The sequence below is a fragment of the Panthera pardus genome, unplaced genomic scaffold (genome assembly GCF_024362965.1).
Source record: "Panthera pardus isolate Hobbes unplaced genomic scaffold, ASM2436296v1 HiC_scaffold_21, whole genome shotgun sequence".
In the NCBI taxonomy this organism is placed as follows: Eukaryota; Metazoa; Chordata; class Mammalia; order Carnivora; family Felidae; genus Panthera; species Panthera pardus.
The window spans coordinates 26,471,974-26,492,008 of record NW_026526777.1 but is presented as its reverse complement, the minus strand read 5'-3'; the positions used below and the strand labels follow the sequence as shown (position 1 = coordinate 26,492,008).

The 20,035-nt window shown below is 45.0% G+C and overlaps 1 protein-coding gene across 6 annotated transcripts; it reads right to left on the bottom strand.

Annotated features, from left to right (window-relative positions):
* Positions 1-720: 720 nt before the first annotated feature.
* Positions 721-19,659, bottom strand: PPP1R15B (protein phosphatase 1 regulatory subunit 15B). 6 transcript variants are annotated; one of them, XR_002075889.2, is made up of 4 exons: positions 17,159-19,655; positions 6,867-6,929; positions 3,521-4,600; positions 721-1,256 (listed from the first exon to the last, which is right to left on the bottom strand). XR_002075889.2 is itself a non-coding variant. In XM_019432894.2 (3 exons), the coding sequence occupies exons 1-3, from the start codon at positions 19,076-19,078 to the stop codon at positions 1,234-1,236; spliced, it is 1,419 nt and encodes a 472-aa protein (XP_019288439.2). In that variant the 5' UTR covers positions 19,079-19,656; the 3' UTR covers positions 1,219-1,233. The 6 variants fall into 6 exon arrangements, 4 of the variants coding, with proteins under 4 accessions (XP_019288439.2, XP_053764999.1, XP_019288398.2 ...); XM_019432894.2 differs by lacking the exon at positions 3,521-4,600 and having other exon boundaries at positions 1,219-1,256; positions 17,746-19,656; XM_053909024.1 differs by lacking the exon at positions 721-1,256 and having other exon boundaries at positions 3,071-4,600; positions 17,746-19,659.
* Positions 19,660-20,035: the final 376 nt, after the last annotated feature.

Genomic DNA, 20,035 nt, shown 5'->3' with positions numbered 1-20,035 from the left:
CAAATTTTAAACTAAATAGTCATAACAATTATGAATATGCTGGGGAGTAAGAAATGTCATAACTGGGTGCCCGGGTGCCTCAGTTGGTTAAGCGTCCAACTTCGGCTCAGGTCACCATCTTGCAGTTCGTGCGTTCGAGCCCCATGTCGGGCTCTGTGCTGGCAGCTCGGAGCCTGGAACCTGCTTCCGATTCTGTGTCTCCCCTTCTCTCTCTGCCCCTTCCCTGCTCACACTCTCTCTTTCTCTCAAAAATAAACATTTAAAAAAACTGTCAGAACCTTTTCCTTTTTTTTTAAGTTTATTTATTTACTTTTGGGGGAGGGGCAGAGAGAGAGGGAGCGATAGAATCCCAAGCAGGCTCCACACTGTCAGCACAGAGCCCGATGTGGGGCTTGAACTCACGAACCAGTGAGATCATGACCTCAGCCGAAACCAAGAGTCGGACGCTCAGCCGACTAAGCCACCCAGGTGCGCCCCCCCCCCTTTATTTATTTATTTTTATTTATTTTTTTAATGTTTATTTATTTTTGAGACAGAGAGAGACAGAGCATGAATGGGGGAGGGTCAGAGAGGGAGGGAGACACAGAATCCGAAGCAGGCTCCAGGCTCCGAGCCATCAGCACAGAGCCCGACGCAGGGCTCGAACTCATGGACCATGAGATCATGACTTGAGCCAAAGTCGGACGCTTAACCGACTGAGCCACCCAGGCGCCCCCCCCCCCCTTTTATTTTTAACTAAGCTTTATGCTCCACGTGGGGCTTGAACACAATCCATCTACCAATGACCCATGAAGTAATCCAAAAGAACCAGTTTGGCCATGTCACTGCCTTTATGTAGCATGAAACAGACCAAATTTCTTAGCATGGCCTTCAAAATACTCTATCATTTAGAGTAACAACTTTATTCTCCGCTACATTTTCCATCCCACAGAACCCGTACCCAGCTTGCCTGACCTATTAGCCGTTCCCCAACATGTTTCTATATTCTTGCATTTTCACATTTTCTCTAAAGCTGTTTTTCCTACTTGAAATAGCCTTTGCCTCCTTACCCATTAACTGCCCCCTTTCCCCAACATTTACCCAATTAAGAGTACTTATTTTTTCCAAGTCTAGCTCTATTTCCATCTCATCTATGAAGACTGCCTGAGATGAATGAGGCAGGGACTCGGGAAGCAGGCTGGGTTTACCTGCCCATTTTTTGCCATTCTTCCTTGTTGTGTCATCTTGGGTAGGTCATGATGCTTTGGGTCCTTCATCTGTAAATTGGGAGATAGATAAAATACATCACGTAATTTACAGCAGAAAGAAGGAAATGAATTACAAATCAGAAATTACTGGACCAGAGGGGCACCTGGGTGGCTCGGTCCGTTGAGCAACCGACTCCTGATTTCAGCTCAGGTCATGATCCCAGTGTCATGGGATTGAGCCCCATGTCGGGCTTTGTGCTGACAACACAGAGCCTGCTTGGATTTTCTGTCTTCCTCTCTCTCTCTGCCCTTCCCCTGCTCGTGCTCTCTCTCTCTTAAAAATAAATAAACATTTTAAAAAGTTTTAAAGTAATAATGGAAAGTATAGGTCTTTAAAATATATATATGTGACTTCGGGAAAGATTTTTGAGAAATGGCACAAAAAGCATGGACCGTGGAAGAAAAAATGGATAAATTGGACTTCTACAAAATTTTAAAATTTGCTCTTAAATGACATGATTAACAAAATGAGGGGTGCCTGGGTGGCTCAGTCAGTTAAGCATCCGACTTCAGCTCAGGCCATCATCTCGCAGTCCATGAGTTCAAGCCCCACATCAGGCTCTGTGCTGACAGCTCAGAGCCTGGAGCCTGTTTCAGATTCTGTGTCTCCCTCTCTCTCTGCCCCTGCCCCACTTGCACTCTGTCTCTGTCTCTGTCTCTCTCTCTCTGTCAAAAATAAATAAACGTGAAAAAAAATGAAAAGGCCAGCCATAGACTGGGAGAAAATATTGGTAAAACATATACATGGTAAGGGATTTATATCTAAGTCCCAAATACACACACACACACACACACACACACACACACAATCTTGGTTAAAAACAGACCAAAGATCTGAACACATACTTCACCAAGGAAGATATTTGCTGTTTCAGATCGACTTATGAAAAGATGTGCCATAACATTAAACATCAAGAACATGCAAATTTATACCAGAATAAGATACCACTGCAAATCCACTAGAAGAGCTAAACTTAAAAAGACTTACAATATCCAGCAGGGGTAAGGACATGGGAACACTGGATCTCTCATACATTGCTGCCAAGTGGTACAGCCGCTTTGGAAAACTGGAAGTTGTTTCCTTATAAAATTAAACATGTACTTACCTGTGCTCCGGCAGTCTCACTCCTAAACTTATCCAAAAGGAATGGAAATGTATGGCCACAGAAACACTTTTATACACATGTTCATAGCAGCTTTATTCATTTATGCAGCATTTATGCAGCTATTTATTCAATAGCCACAAATTGTAGACAAACCACCTGTCCCTCTACTAGTGATTGAATAAATAAATTGTGGTGTAATCATACAAGTAATACTACTCAGCAACTGAAAGGGTGGACAACTGGTATACCCAAGAGCATAAATGAATTGCAAAAGTATTACACTCGATTAAACAAGTCAGACACAAAGGGTACATACTGTAAGATACGATTTTTGTGAAACTCTAGAAAAGGTAAAATAGTGATAAAAAGCAGGTCATTGGGGACGCCGGGTGGCTCAGTTGGTTGGGCATCCAACTCTTGATTTCAGCTCAGGTCGTGACCTCGTGGTTCATGGGTTCGAGCCCCGCGCCGGGCTCTGCACTGAAAGCGTGGAGCCTGCTCGGGATTCTCTCTCTTTCCCCCCTCTCTGCCATTCCCATGTGCTCTCTCTCTCTCAAAATAAATAAACAAAGCAAGAAAAAAAGAAAACAAAGCAGATCACTGGCTGCCAAAAGCTGGAGGTTGGTTGAATACGAAATAGTATGTGGGAGGGGCACATCAGTCCAGCATGCAACTCCTGATCTGAGTCTTGAGTTCAAGCCCCACGTTGTGCGTGGACCTCACTTTAAAAAAAAAAAAAAAAAAAAGAGCATGGGGGAACTTTTTGGGGTAGTGGAAATGCTCTTTATCTACCTAACCAGGAAGTGCCTTTCATAACACCAAACCTCATGCTCTCACTTGAAAGAATCACCTGATTTAAAACTGTAGGTGTAAATTCACCACTAGTAATACTAGCTTCTCAAGAACACCGCAATTACTACAAATAAGCATAATGTGTACATGGAAGACAGACTTTCCACACATTTAATTGCTTTTCTGAAACACACGAGTCAATAAATTCCTGAACTGTGCGTGTTGGTGGGGGAGCCGGTCCACTGGGAGGCGGCGGCCATGGAAATTATCACTTGAGTTGACGGAAAGTATGTTGTGCCCCTGAGACATCCGGGTTACTGTGCTGCACCCCTGGAGGTAGACCGGGGCCAGCCCGTGGAGCCAATACCAACTTACCAAAGAGCGGTCCTGGATGTCCACCTGGCCTTGGCTACTAGCGGTAGGAGGGAATCGGGCGACAGCAGCCCGAAACCCCAGCCCAGCGGTTCTTGAGGATCCTTTCCACCCTCCGAGCTGGTCTCGTGCACAGCTCTGTGATCAGACACAGTGATTCTCCACGCCTCGAGCGACGTGCCACCCTCTCTCCTGTCACTGAGGATGACTGCCCTGGTTCACCAGCACGCAATAGAAAGCAGAATGCTAAGCAAATAGTTGAGTGAGATGAAGCCCTGGACTGGAAAAACCCTAACCCGGAAGGTCGAGCCAAGATCCGACATCATCGGCCTCTTAGATTCCACCTCCAGTCTCCTAAATTAGCCTCTCTCTGTGGAGCTCAGGAAGAATCGATTCACTTGTTTGCGTTCAAATACAAACCTTGGTACTCCCACAGGGAACAGCCTCCACTTCCGGGCACTCACCACCAAAAGGTGGAGTCACAATGGGCAGGCCTGGACCGGGCAGGGCAGTTCTCCCGCTCGGTTACACCGCGGGAATGGCCTCCAAGGGAGCAGTAGTACATTGGTAACAGCAGGGAATCCACCAGGCACTCTGAGATGGTGAGGAGCGCCATCTAGTGGAATCAACGGAGCATCTCTAGAAACCCCCAGCCGCAAAGGAAGAGAACAGATACCCTGGCGCCGCAATACAGGCTGTTAATTCTGGAAAAGAAAAGGACTCGGCCGATTTGCTCACGTGTGAAAGTCAGCAGTTGACATGCACCGTATTAAGGACACTCGAATGAACTGATGTGGTATCCCCAGCCAGGTTGGCGTTTGCGATTCCATTCCACAAAGTTAAGAGCGTCCGGCGGCTTCCCTGGGAGGACCTTTCAGTTCCGTGATTCGACCTCATCTGTGATCGTGGCACATTTGTTTGTAATCAGACCCGGCTGCGTCGATGAGACCTCAGCGAACGCTCTACGAGAGGTGACTTTACCAAAGTGATTAACCTGGAGCACCTGGCTGGCTCGGCTGGAAGAGCGCGCGGCTCTTGATCTCGGGGTTGTGAGTTTGAGCCCCACGTTGGGTGTAGAGATTACTAAACACACACACACACACACACACACACACACACACACACACACCGCAAACAAAGGAAAGAAAAGAAAAAAGTGATTAACTCATTCAAGAGATTATAAATAAATAAGTAAATAAGTAAGTAAATAAATAAATAAATAAATAAAAGTGATTTACTCATTCAAATCTTTGTTGAATATCTATATGCTAGTTACAGTTCCAGGCTAGCGAGGGTGGCAAAAGACAAGAAACAAGTGAAAATGTTAACAAGATGAGGTCAGAATGAACATAGTTTTTTTTAAAAAGGTGAAGTGAGGAATGGGGCACCTGGGTGGCTCCGTCAGTTAAGCGCCCGACTTCGGCTCAGGTCATGATCTCACCGTTCGTGAGTTCGAGCCCCACGTCCGGCTCTGTGCTGACAGCTCGGAGCCTGGAGCCTGCTTCGGATTCTGTGTCTCCCTCTCTCTCTGTCCCTCTCCTGCTCAGGCTGTCTCTCTCTCTCTCTCTCTCTCTCTCTCTCTCTCTCTCTCTCTCTCAAAAATAAACAAACATTGAAAAAATAAATAAATAAAAAGGTGAAGTGAGGGAAAGGGCAGGTTGTGGATAAGGCAGTGAGGAGTCTCTTGGAGGTACTTTTGAGATGAAGGACTCATCTTCTCATGAGGAAACATTTTTAAAGACAACCATCCCAGAATATATATGCAGATGCGTTTTCAAAACTGTTTTGGGACTGACTCCTCTCTGGTTTTTGCCTTCTGAGCCAATGCATGAACTCCACCAAGAAAAGCATGCTGGGGCACCCGGGTTAAGCATCTGACTCTTGGTTTTGGATCAGCTCATGATCTTACGGTATCGTGGGTTCAGGCCTTGTGGAGGGCTCTGCACTGAGAGTGCTTGGGATTCTCTCTCTCCCTCTCACTCTTTACCCCTCCCCCACTCACGCTGTCTCTCTCTCTCTCTCTCTCTCAAAATAGATAAGTTTTTTTTTTTAATTTTTTTTAATGTTTTATTTTTATTTTTGAGACAGAGAGGGACACAGCATGAGCAGGGAAGGGGCAGAGAGAGAGGGAGACACAAAATGTGAAGCAGGCTCCAGGCTCTGAGCGGTCAGCACAGAGCCCGACGCGGGGCTCAAACTCACGAACTGTGAGATTGTGACCCGAGCCGAAGTCAGACGCTTAACCGACTGAGCCACCCAGGTGCCCCAAAATAGATAAGTTTTTAAAAATTAAAAAAAGAAAAGCATGCTTGGGGGCACCTGGCTATCTCAGTCGGTACAGCACGAGACTCTTCATCCCAAGGTTGTAAGTTCAAGCCTCATGTTGGGGGTAGATATTACTTAAAATCCTAGAGGCACCCGGGGGCTCAGTCAGTTGAGCGTCTGACTCTCGATCTCGGCTCAGTCATGATCTCACAGTTCGTGAGTTTGAGCCCCCCATCGGACTCTGCAACTGATAGCGTGGAGCCTGCTTGGAATTCTCTCTCTCTTCCTCTATCTCTGCCCCTCCCCTGCTCACATGCCTGCTCTCTCAAAATAATAATCAACTTTTGAAAGTAAAATCTTTTAAAAAAGAAACAGAAAAAAAAAAAACAGGTTTAACTCAAAATGGTATACTGCATGCAGATTTACTCCCACCTCTCTTTTCGACCCTGAACATCTTTGGGATATTTATGAAAATTAACCCAGTCTTTTTTTTTTTCAATTATTTATTTTTGAGAAAGACGGAGAGAGGGGGGGCACAAGCAGGGGAGGGGCAGAGAGAGAGGGAGAGAGAGAATACCAAGCAGGTTCCACACTGCGCTAACCCTAACCCTAACCCTAACCCTAACCCTAACCCTAACCCTAACCCTAACTCACAAACTGTAAGATCATGACCTGAGCCAAAATCAGGAGTCAGACACTTAACTGACTGAGCCACCCAGGTGCCCCATCTCAGTGTATTTATGTTTTTAATGTTTATTTATTTTGAAAGAGAGAGATTAAGCAGAGGAGGGGCAGAGAGAGAGGGAGAGAGAGTCCCAAGCAGGTTCCACACTGTCAGTGCAGAGCCCAGTGGGAGGCTCGAACCCACGAACCAGATCATGACCTGAGCCAAAATCTGAGAGTCCGACAATTCACTGACTGAACCCCCCCCCCAGGCACCCCCAAAATTAATCCAGTCTTAAACCACATATATGGTAACCTATTATTTTGGTGGGAAAGTATGCAGCAAGCTCTGGAGAGAGTTAAGGCCCCTGTGAGCTCCTTTCTTCCCCTTGGGTAGACGGTGTCTTTAATGAACACACACCTCTGGCAAACCGTGCTGTTCTTTTGCTGCGGAGGTCCTCATCCTTGTCTTCTAGGGAAGGATCTGCAAGAACAATAGTGAACAGATGGAGGAAAGAGTAAAAGATTAAAAGAACAAAACTTGATAAATCACTCCCAAGTTCGTCCCTTGTAGTTCAGGTTTCTAGACCTTGTGTCCTCATCAGATCCCTGGGGTATCTTCCCGATGGGTCAAGCAACCCGCTTTCTATACACCTAGCTTCTTCTGTCTTCCCTGGTGAGATTACAGAGCCGGCCAACGGTAAAACAGGGATGCAACTCAAATTATTACATAGTAACATATACCCCTACCGACCCCCTGTATTCTCCATTCCATGTGTAAAATGGTTTCTTTAAATTCCCTGATGGCAAATTTGTCACTAAAACATATTAATTGGAAGCAATATAAGTCTTGCTTAGTGAATCCTCAAAGTGAGCGAGGTTAAAAGAGATTGGTTTATCCTATTTATTACCCCTATTGCTCTAGATATTGATATCACGCTACCTTTGTATTTTAAAGTCATAACTGACCGACACAAACAGTCTCTCTGGAGCAAATCCAGGGAGCAAAAGACTAATGTTTTGTATTGACCACAAAGCATTCAATGAAGTCCATAAGGAAAAGATCCTAATTACCAACACAGAAAGATTCCAAAAAAACTAACATTCGTGTTATAATCAGTTAAATGAAGAAATATCAAAACCTCCTTATACATACAAAAGAAATGAAGTCTCTCAACTCAAAGGGTACCCTGGGCAGCATACTTATTTTTTAGAATGTACTAAGAATTCTTTTATATATCTCTATATTGGATACTTTTATAACATGTGTTTTGTGAGAAAAAAAGACAAACAAGATATTTCCACTTTTTTTTTTTTTTTTTGTAAAGAGAGAGAACGGGAGGACGGAGGGAGAGAGAAGATCCCAAGCAGGCTCCATGCTCACTCAGTGCAGAGCCCAACACAGGGCTTGATCCCAAGACTCTGGGATCATGACCTGAGCCAAAATCAAGAGTTGGCAGCTCAACCGACTGAGCCCCCCAGAAACCCTCCATTTATTTTTAAAGGTACACAGAAGGGGGCGCCTGGCTGGCTCAGTCGGGAGAGCATGCGACACTTGATCTCAGGTTTGTGAGTTTGGGCCCCGTGTTGGGTGTAGAGATTAAAAATAAAATCTTTAGGGGCGCCTGGGTGGCTCGGTCGCTTAAGCGTCCGACTTTGGCTCAGGTCACGATCTCACGGTCCGTGAGTTCGAGCCCCGCGTCGGGCTCTGGGCTGACAGCTCAGAGCCCGGAGCCTGTTTCAGATTCTGTGTCTCCCTCTCTCTGACCCTCCCCCGTTCGTGCTCTGTCTCTCTCTGTCTCAAAAATAAATAAACGTTAAAAAAATAATAATAAAAATAAAATCTTTTAAAAAATAAAAGATAAAAATAAAAGGTACACAGAGAATCCAAAGAAGTCTCCAGATGAGACCACCAAATTCCTAAATCTGTAACCAGCAAAATTTGAGGTCAGTAATTAAATATTTGCCTTAAACTTTCTATTAAAGTAGAAAAAAAATTTCTCCAAAAATTTCTCTAATTGTGAAAATTTCGCACAATTTCTCCATGATATCGGGAGTCATAGCGATAAATCTGGTTTGATGTGAATGTGGCTATTTCCATAAAACTTCCGGGAAGAGAGAGCCAAAAATGCTTCAATTAATCCCAAGATGGTATAAAGTATAACCTGGGGCTATCAATTCAATTTGTACTAAATACTGATTGCTTGCAACTGTTCTTTCCTCCCGGTTCAGAACTATATCTTTAATAAATTTTCTTCATCAGCTAGGAAGATCCAAATACCCAAATTAAGAATGCTCTTATGCCTTAATCCATTAATAGGCTTGTTATAACCCAAATGCTGTCTTTTTTCCAGGGTAAGAAGTTTGATTTTTCTGATGCTGCCATCACATTTATGCAACATTGTAAATGGGAGAATGTCATGATTTACAGCATCATGGTTATCATTAATAATAATGCACAAACTAAAGAAACATTAAGATTTCCCTGCTACTTAACTGGCGCAGCCACTCTGGAAAACAATATGGGAGTTCCTCAAAAAGTTAAAAAACAGAACTGGGCGGGGGCATCTGGGTGGTTCAGTCGATGAAGTGTCTGAGTCTCGATTTCAGCTCAGATCATGATCTCACGGTTCATGAGTCTGAGCCCCACATCGGGCTTTGCACTGACAGTGTGGAGCCTGCTTGGGATTCTCTCTTCCTCTCTCTCTGCCCGGGCCGCCCCCCCTCTCTCACAAAACATAACCTAATTTAAAAAATCAAAAAATAGAACTATCCTGGGGTGCCTGGGTAGCTCACTAGGTTGAGCATCCGACTTCAGCTCATGATCTTACAGTTCATGAGTTCAAGCTCCACGTGAGGCTCTGTGCTGACAGCTTGGAGCCTGGAGCCTGCTTATGATTCTGTGTCTCCCTCTCTCTCTCTGCCCCTCCCCCACTTGCTCTCTCTCAAAAATAAATATTAAATAAAATAGAACTACCCCACAACCCAGCAGTTGCACTACTATGTATTTATCCAGAGGATACAAACATGATGATTTGAAGGGGCACGTGCCCTGATGTTCATAGTGTTATCAACAATAGCCAAACTATGGAAAGAGCCCACATCTATTGGCTGATGAATGGATAAAGAGGTGGCATATATATATATATATATATATATATATATATATATATGCACACACAATGGGATATTACTCAGTCATCAAAAGAAATGAAACCTGGCCATTTGCAATGATGTGGATGGAGTTAGTGTGTTATGCTAAGTGAAGTCAGTCAGAGAAAGACAAATACCATGATTTCACTCATATGTGGAATTTAAGAAATAAAACAGATGAACATAGGGGAAGGGAAGAAAATATATGACAAAAACAGAGACATAGGCAAACCATAAGACTCTTCAATATAGAGAACAAACTGAGGGTTGCTGGAGGGGAGATGGATGGGGGGATGGGCTAAATGGGTGAAGGGTATTAAGGAGGACACTTGTGGGGTGCCTGGGTGGCTCGGTGGGTTGAGCATCGGGCTTTGGCTCAGGTCACAATCCCACAGTTCGTGGGTTCGAGCCCCGCGATGGGCTCTGTGCTGACAGCTCAGAGCCTGGAGCCTGCATCGGATTCTGCGTCTGCCTCTCTCTCTGCCCCTCCCCTGCTCGCACTCTGTCTCTGGGTCTCAAAAATAAATAAATGTAAAAAAAAAAAAAAAAAAAAAAAAAAAAGACACTTGTGATGAGCACTGGCTGTATGTAAGTGATGAATCACTGGGTTCTACTCCTGAAACCAATACTATACTGTGTTAACTAACTTGAATTTAAATTAAAAAAAAAAAAAAAAATTTCCCTGTACCTAAGAGAAACACTATGCTAAGCCGAGCATGTGAATTTGACTGCTTCTGTGAAATACCCCATTTTACTGTTTTCCTTGCAGAAGTGGATGCCTGGGCCAATTTTGGAATCAAATCCCCAGTCTCTAAGAAGGGCATTTCATACTCTAAGAACCAAATTCCCCTATTAAAACTTGGTTTGCAATCCTACTCATCCCCTTAAAATTCCTCCCCTTCAACAAGCTGAGGTGCAATTTACATGTCACATAACCTTTTTAAAGTACAGAAATTTGTCCAGCACCTCTAAGTTTATAGTGCTTTCACACAAGTACCTGATTTAATCCTGAAAATTCTGCTCAGTAAGTCCAAAGCTAATGTAAAATACTAGGAAACATACACTATCAACTTGAACCAAAATATCATGTAACATCTAATAATTGCAAATATATTTATTACAATTTACAGATTAGTTAAAGTTATATACACAAATATAATTTTAGCTATAAAATCCCAACAAACTGGTTACATTTAAATCACTGCATCTGTAGAAGCCAATTTAGAGTCTCCTCGTCCCCTAAATTCACCTTCCTTAAATTATAAAAAAATAAAATCTGACAGTTTTGATTTCAAGTTAAAGATGAAGAGGCGCTGTTATCACATTTCAAACACTCAGAAAAGGAAATTTTACCTGTCTGTACAAAGCCTTTCACATGCTACATTGATACTTAAAGCACCATTGCAAGACTTTAAACGTGCACAATGTTCAGTGACAGCTTCCAGGTTTGACTTTGTTCTAACAACTAGGATTGGGATGAAATGACAAGAATTTTTTTCTCCTTCAGCCCCACTTAAAAATAGCCCCTTCTGTCCTTTTCATCACTGTCTGATCGCTTCTTTGAAAGGAGGGTGGTAAGTGGGAGAACTCTTCCCCAAGCTTTTACTCATTTGGTAGTGAGGTCGGAATCCCCAGGGAACAAGGTGCCAAAATCCAATACGTGGCAAGCTATGCCATTATTTTCACATAAGCGAGAGGTGCAAGATTTCAGGCGGAGCCTGTGAAATAACCAGCAGGCTGCAGGCTGGTTTTAAAAGAACGCCTAGACGCTTTCCATAAGCTTCGTTCAAGGCAAATGGTGCCTTCTTTCCATCTGACGCAGCGGTGCTTGAAACCAGCCTGTTTCCACTGCGCTCCAGCAGGACTCTGCAAGTGCAGCCCCTACAATGGCCTCAAGTGGAGGCGCACAGCGCCCGGGGGGGAAGGGCTCTGCAAAAATGGGACCGGCTTTGATGATGGCGTACTCGCCGTGTATTCACCTGTGAGTATGTGTGTTATCACTGGAGGCAATGCTTAGAGCAGACTGGATGGAAGTAATGACCAGGTAGATTATAAACTGAGGTAGTAACTCTGCCAGCACTTTGATGAAAAATTTGTTTCCACACTGAAACAAGTTGAAACTGAAGAGGTCACCTGTTCTACTCATGTGTTCCACCACCTGCGACAGGAGGCGCGTGGGGTAAAGAGGGACCAATAGGAGGAGATCAACATTACCTCGGCCTAACAGATGTGCACCATGTAGAGCTAACCGAGCAAACCAAGGACAATCAGTCACTGCAAAAACTTCAATTCAAAAGTGAACTTTGGGCTAAAAATATTAAGACTTTCGAGTTAAGTCTATAGTACCATCCTGGAAGTACAGGCCTTGTCTTACTTCTCTCAGTAACAGAACACGATAAACTTGGATATCGACTGAAGTCTGTGTTTTATGTTGCAAACTGGAAAATTCAGAACTGCCCATTTCCAAGTTTACAGTGTCCCCCTGACAGGTTTTAAAAGTGACGGTGCTGAGACGTGAGATTAATAACACTGGTTTTCTGTTGAGAGCATACACAACAGAACCAAATTGCTCTGAGAGGTCTCCTAGCTCCTTCCTAGGACAATTCTTGGCTTTTCGATTTAAAAAATCAATGCCTATGATGCAATCATTGCTTTCCAGAGTCTTTTACAACAATTTCTACCTGTTGCAACATGCAAAGAACCATTGAATTGGGCACGACAGTAACATGTACAGAACCCTCTCCGAGACGGTTTGCACAGAAGTTAAACGTGTTAGACATTACAATTTGGCAGAAAGATGCAATTTTCCCAAACACCAGAAGAGTCCTACACATGGAAGTTTTGTGGCGGTTCCTGAAAGTGTCTTAGGTAGAACTTCACCTAGAAACAATGACCCACCACACAACTTTCAACCAGAGTCATTTTTAGTAGAGGGAAAAAAAGTTGACACAAGATAATTTAAGCTGGTAGCATACACAAGATTATTTTCTCAGCTTTTAAGTTAGAAGGGCCACATCACTGAGATAAAAATAGAGAGAACATAAAAGCCTCTTAATTTTAGAATGTCAGGGAGGAAGAGCCCAGCGTTTTCAGACAGGTAAACATAATTTAAATTAGAATGGAAAATGGGTTTTGCACCCTATAAATATTGTTTCCCAAGAAAATAAGCTTTGGAAATGCAAAATTACACCTTAAACGGTCCCCTATTTCACCTTGGCAAGCACAGAACATTCAAAAACACATCCAACTGAGTCAAAAAAGGGAGGATTAGAAACCACATCATCTCATCCTTCATTACCAGGGCTCGGCTTCAAACCTGGACATTTCTGAGTGGGATTGGTTGCAAAAAAAAAAAAAAAAAATTTAGGTCACTGGGTCCAAGTTGCATATCCTCTAAAAAAAAAGGACAGCTGCCAAATTTTGTTTTTAAAAGAAACCTCTCAAATAAGAGGTAGTGTATGCTCGAGTTAGAGGCTGTCAAACCATCTTAACATTGCTCGAAAGCAGTAAGTCCTTTGAAGCATGTTTCCTGGAGCCTATTGAACATTCTTTCTCTGTGCTCAACTGTCAAGCAATATCCAATAGCATCTTCTGTTTCTTGAATTCGTTTCTGGAACCTGCACCCATCCCGTGCAAATTCTTCCCATGGTCCTTTGCGGTCCTCATCACCACTTATATAATACTCAGTAACTTCTTCAAGGAAGGTTACCTATAAAGACAAAGACTATTTTTAATCGTGCTCTAGGATCTTACAATCATTGAGGTAATTAACAAACCTTTATGCTACTAATTCTTTCGGAATATCAAACAACCCAGTACCTCAGAGGAATATGTGGTTTCAACTGTAACAGAAGTTTAAAAGACAAAGAAGAAAGCAGCAGTAGTTCTGACTGATTAGATGGCATCTCAATAAATAGTGAGCAAATGGCCATTTGCACCTACATGGATGGAACTGGAGGGTATTATGCTAAGCGAAATTAGTCAGAGAAAGACAAATATCATATGACTTCACTCACAGGAGGAATTTAACAGACAAAACAGATGAACATAAGGGAAGGGAAGCAAAAATCATATACAAACAGCGAGGGGGACGAAACAGAAGAGACTCTTAAAAATGGAGAACAAACCCAGGGTTACTGGAGGGGTGGTTGGAGGGGGGATGGGCTAAATGGGGAAGGGGCATTATGGAATCTACTCCTGAAATCATTGTTGCACTACATGCTCACTTGGATGTAAATTTAAAAATTAATCAATTAATTAAATTTTTTTTTTTAAAGTGAGCCAATGCCATCTTAATTTCCTTCACACATACACATACATTCCTGCCCCCGTCTGTCATCGTGTTGTTCTACCTCCCTCCTCTTGGCTTTGGTGTTAAGAAAATGAATCCAGATGGGGAACTGTAAGTCTCCTGATGTTATCCTTGTGGTTTTTTTTTTTTTTTTTTTTTCCCAATCCTTAGGGAAGTACAGTTCTGTGACACTTTTCTTCCAAAATGACAAATGTTTCCCCCAGAACTTTTCAGAAATATTTGAAACAGTTATTCGTCAATGTCAGTCGATGCTTTTCTTACGGCACCAAAAGCTTTAACAAGACCTTCACTATTTCTATTCTTTTTCCTTTTAAATAAAATTTCACTTTTTCGGTGCTTTCCAACTTTTGCATCATGAACATGTAGTATTACTTTTGTAATCAGACTATTAGAAAGGTTACTTAGTCAACAAAATACAGCAAAATTAACATTTTAAGGCTATGTTGCTAAGAGACTTTGTGGTTGAAATAAAAACCCTTTTCATTCCTCCTTAATATGCTATCATTACATACACATGAAAATGTAAATATTATAGTATACATGATTTCACGTAATGAGTGACAGTCCCTTTTTAACCCCTACTTAATTTCTAATATAGAAGTTTCTTTCGGACGTAGCGAAGTACAAAAGTAAATACTTGCTCTAAAATATGTTCAATAGTTACATCAGCTAATCCCACCGTGGCCTACTCCTTTCTCCTTTCCTTCCCTTTACATCAGGCCAAGGAATGCCCTCGAGGACAATTAGCAAGCATGTAACATCTTACTAGATATTGCATTCTAGAGTTACTCACTCATGGTGTCACTAAATAATAACAACAACATGGATAGAGTGTTTACCATGTGCCAAGCTCCCTTCAGAGCACTTCACAATTTCTACCTCATTTAATCCTCATAGGACATGTACGATTATCACCTCCATTGTACAGAGAAGGAAAGAAAGGCAGGGAGGTTAATGGGCTTGTTTCAAATGACACAGCTTCCAGGAGGTGTAGCAAACAGACTGCAAACCGAGTGCGGCCCCACAATCTGCACTGTTAATGCCATGGCACAGGCGTTTCAAACTCCCATAGCTCAATGTTTCGTTTTAAGAATTAAGCACTATCAGGGGCGCCTGGGTGGCTCAGTCGGTTAAGGGTCCAACTTCAGCCCGGGTCGTGATCTCACGGTGAGTTCGAGCCCCGCGTCGGGCTCTGTGCTGACAGCTCAGAGCCTGGAGCCTGCTTCGGATTCTGTGTCTCTCTCTCTTTCTGCCCCTCCCCTACTACTCATGCTCTGTCTCTCCCTGTCTCAGAAATAAATAAACATTAAAAAAAACTTAAAAAAAAAAAAAAATTAGGCACTCTCCACAATTCCCATATACCTGAAGAATGTCAAGTACTAAAAGGCTGCCCGAATAATTTTACTGTTTTAGACATAATCCTTTATAAATGTTGCTTCCACTTCATAGTCAGTAGTCTCCCAGCTACTTGACTCATCTCATTTTTACTCAATGAGTAAGCGAAAATGAGACATGAGACTGGCCTGAGGTCCCTGAACTGTACAGCTACCATTTAAAGGCAAGGGGATGAATTAGGAGTGTTATTTACTCATCTCATTTAAATCATGCAATAACTCATACAATAGATGCAATTATTACTCCCATCAGATAAATGAGTCAATCAAGGCCACGAGAGGTCAAGTTACTTTGCAGGTCTGGCTGTCTTCCCAAATCTCTTGGCCCTAACAGCTCAGCAGGAGGGAACACAAGTCTCCAGATACCAAATGTGCATTCCGCTGCCCCACTTTGCTTTTTAATCTAGTCACGAAATAGGTCATTTTGCCAGGGGCCCATTAAAAATATAGAGGAAAGATCTTTTATGACTACATTTACAGAAGAGTGAACGAATTTTTTAACATGACTTATTCTACTTCTACAGGCGAGACATACGTTATCACCATTTAGAGAAATTTTCTACCCAGGAAGAGTTTCAAAGGATCAATTCAGCTGGCTATTTGGAGCCAATAAATTATGGCACTGTCCGCTTCAAACTCTGATGCGGCAGAATCAGAGGGCAGCAATAATTTCCCCTTCTTTCTCTTTCCAAATAAGTGTACAGGAAACTAAAGAAACTTTCCCTCTACAATAAAAGACACCCTGTGTGCTTAGAGGGATTCCTCTCCAATTAATAACTTTAGCTGAACAAACAATAGAGGGAAAATACAAAGCAATTCAAAGGGCTTCCCAAAATAAGATCAACTTGACAATGTGTTAAAAGAATAAAATGAAGTTTTTGAGATTAGTTTAGGAAGCAACTACTCAAGTTAAGCCTAGTAAGTGACCATCATTGTTACAAATGATTATTAACCAGTAACTGGCCAATGAGAACTAATAACTAATTGCACTCTTAGGAAAAGGCAATACTATTTCCTGGTTTTTGGGTTTTTTACCGTCAAAGTCACGTACATCTCAAAAAGTCTTTCATATTGAAACTAGTATTTTCTTTCATGGCAAACAACCAGACAAATCTGGCCTGCTACTTGGTACCATCATCCCTCTGGGTCCTAATGGACAGTAACGAAGACACTGTTATCCCGTAAATAAAATATTAAGGTCTGCAAGTGACGTACCACATTTAAAAACTCTATGGCTACAACAGGACCTGACCAACCTCCCGAAAAATTTAAATTGTGTATACACACAAGGTTTGATTTTTCTGTTCCGTAAAAAAGAGTGGAAAGTTGAAGTTTGCATGCAAATAGCCCAGAGCTACAAACCCAAATGAAAAGGGCACTTTCCGGGGCGCCTGGGTGGCTCAGTCGGTTAAGCATCTTACTTCGGCTCAGGTCATGATCTCACACTCCGTGAGATCGAGCCCCACGTCGGGCTCTGTGCTGACAGCTCAGAGCCTCGAGCCTGCTTTGGATTCTGTGTCTCCCTCTCTCTGACCCTCCCTTGTTCATGCTCTTTCTCTGTCTCAAAAATAAATAACCATTAACAACAACAACAACCAAAAAAAAAAAAAAAGGGCACTTTCCTGCTAACGTCTATACCCCAGTGTCCTCCATCTGGACAGGAACAACATTCTACAAGAGGGAAGAAGGGGGGGTGGAGGTGGGAGGGTGTCATTTCTTAATCCGAGTATATAAGCTTAGAGTCCTTCCGCGCAAAAAATATGCACGACTATGCCTCCAGAAAAGTCATCCTATTGTATTTAACCACATCAAAACAGTACAAATTAACAGGCACATTAGAAGAAAGACACAAACCTTTTTCCTCTTGATACGCGTGTGTCTTTGTCCAGAAAGAACCCCACCCTGTCCCAAGTCTGGACCTTCGGTTTCGCGGCTCCCTAACAGGTGCACCTCACAAGAAAGTAAGGTGTGATACTCCGAAATGGCCGCAGCGGGCTCAGACGGCCTCTCTGGGTCGCAACAGCCTTTCCAAATTTTCCCTGATGTTTGAAAAGGAGCCTTAAAATTTAAAAGGTTGTAGGGGTCATCGGAATTACAGAAAGAATTCCACAGTTTGAGATTCTCTGCTTCATCTGCACTAGATTCCCAGTCCTCTTCCTCCCCAGAATTCTGGTCAGGAGACTCGGGAAGGCTTCCGGTCTGGGGAGAATTCTCTAGATCAGACTTGTCAGACAAATCCTTCTCGGAGTCAGAAGGGGCTCCAGGAACAATTCTGGCAGCAGTCTGAATTGTTGCCGTAAAGTTTTGGGGATTATACGGATCTACGCTGTAGAAAGAGTTCCAAAGCTGAAGCCCTTCAGAGTCTTGTTCAAGGTCTGATTCTGAGAATGAGCTATCACTGTCAAAACCATCATCCTCAGCCTCCTCATCCCAACCCTCACCTTCGGAATCAGAACTTGTTTCCGGGTCACTGGATGCGCCTCCCAAAATGTAATCTATCAACCTGTTGCTACAGGCTGGTCTCGAGGATAAGGGAATGTCATCCTCTAGGTCTGAGGAGTCAACTACACTTGTTTGGTCCTCGCCAGGCTCTTTTTCCACCGGTACCTCACGAGACGGACAGCCTTCTGAAGGCCCCGGTTTCTCCACAGCAAGCGGGTCCTCTGTGGTCACCAACGCGACTTCCTCCTCGGTTCCCGGTTTCTGGGCGGTTCCGGGAACGGCTCCAGCAGAGGGAACACACTGTGTCGGACTGTCTCCGCCGGGTTGCGGATCCATCCGGGGCAAGCTGTGCTCCTCCTCCAGACTGTGGTAGCCATGATCTTGGTCTGGGCTGGGTAACGCTTGCCCCTTGCTGGCCTGCTGGAGGAATTCCAGCCGTTTCATGCGAAGATGGTGGATTTCGGGCAGGCCCTCTCTAGAAAGGGGCGGACATCCCCGCCATGAAGCGCAAGTGATCTCTGCCTTCAGTGGCTGGGGAGGGTCATGGGCCTCGGTCACACAGCTGCTCTCGGGGCTGAGGGTCTGGAAATCAACTAGCTCGCCACTTCCCACGCCGCTCTGATAGCCGAGCCCCACCCGGGGCAGGGAGTCCAGATAGGAGGGGTTCAACAAATAGGAGACCACGCTGAAACTGCTTAAACGCTTAACGTTTGGAGGCCCGGAGGGCAAAGAGCCAAGTTCCCGGTCCGAGCAAAGATGGCCTTGAAGGCCACTCGGCAACAGCTCCACTCCCCACAGCTGGTGCTCTAACAGAAAAGCGTGTGCCGCGGGGTCCAGGGCTCCGGCCTTGGCCTTGAGTTCCGATGTTAGATCTAAAGACGAGCACTGCCAGTGGATCCCCTCCTCCAGCCAATTGAGGGGGCTGGCACCAGAGTCGTCCGAGGGGTCGAGCCGCAGCGAACTCAAAGATTTCTGCGCGGGGGGCGCGGCTGGGTCCTCCCGAGCCTTCAGGGCCCTCAGGGCGCTGGACCCTCCAGCAAAATCTAGCCATCTGGTGGGAACCATCTCTCCGAAAAGCTGGCTCCAAACCAGCAGCTTCTGAAGCAGGCTGGGGAGGGGCGCGAAGAGCTGGGAAAGCAGCTTCACCCAGGAGCTGGTCCGAGGCTGGGGGGAAGCAGCAAGTCTGGGGTCCCCGGAGTGTTCCGGGGCAGGAGGCGAGGGCAACTTGGAGGTGCCGGGCTGCGGGCGCCGAGGGAAGAAGAAGGGCAGCCGGATCCGGGAGCCCGGCCGAGAGGCTGGCCGTGGCCGAGACCCGTCTGCTGCCGGCTCCATCTCCTTGCTCTTGGCAGTCTTCTCAGGGCTGAAGGTCGGACGGGATTCGGAGCGGCCTAAACAGTCTTGGCCGGAGTCGGGGCCCCAGGCCGATCCCCGGGCCAGCAGAAGAACCACAGCGGGAAGCGGCTTCCGCCGCGGGCGGCAGACCACAGTCCGGAACGGCAGGCGCAGGACGTAGCGGCCGAGACGACATTCATCCTGGCGGGAAGAAGGTGTCCTAGTCCGCCCGAGGCCTCTCCACCATAGATAGAGCCCTCCCGCGGCGACGGCAGCGACTGTCCAGAAGAGACGGACCGTTAAAAAGCCCCTCGGCAGCGCGACCCCGGAAGGGCTGGGCAAGAGGACGCGGGTGGAAGCGAAGCCCAAAATGGCCGCGGGGCCAGCGCGGAGCAGGACACCCCCAGGCGAGAGGACGAGACGAAGGAGGGCGGCTGGCTACGCCACCAGCCCCGCGTCGCCCAACGTCACTCGCACAGCCTCGGCGGGCGGGCCTTTCCCCACTCCGGCGTGCGGTCCCTGATTGGTCTCCGGCCGTTCCCTGTCGGCTTCCTTACTCTCGGCGGACCCAGCCCGCCCGCCGGAGGTTGCATCAGCCGGGCCTAGGCTGTACGCGTGCGCACTGGTTCCCCCGTGGTCTCCTAGGAGACCGCCCCGCCCCGGTGCCCCCCAGCCCCACCCAGTCCTTTGGGCGAAAGGGGACTTTGCCAGATAACCCGACAATTCCCGGAAGCTCTCTTAAGGTCCTAATACACACCCAAGTGTGTACCCTTACCTTAGGCTTGCATATATCGGGGTTCCTGTATTGAGTGCTAAGTAGATCGTCAGCATGAGATCTTAGTATAATAAGAATTGACAATACTGTGTAAATACACGTCTGGTGTTAAGACACTAATAATTTGGAGTGGATAATGAGTGCAAAATCGTAAGGGAAAAATGAATCATTCTTATGCATTC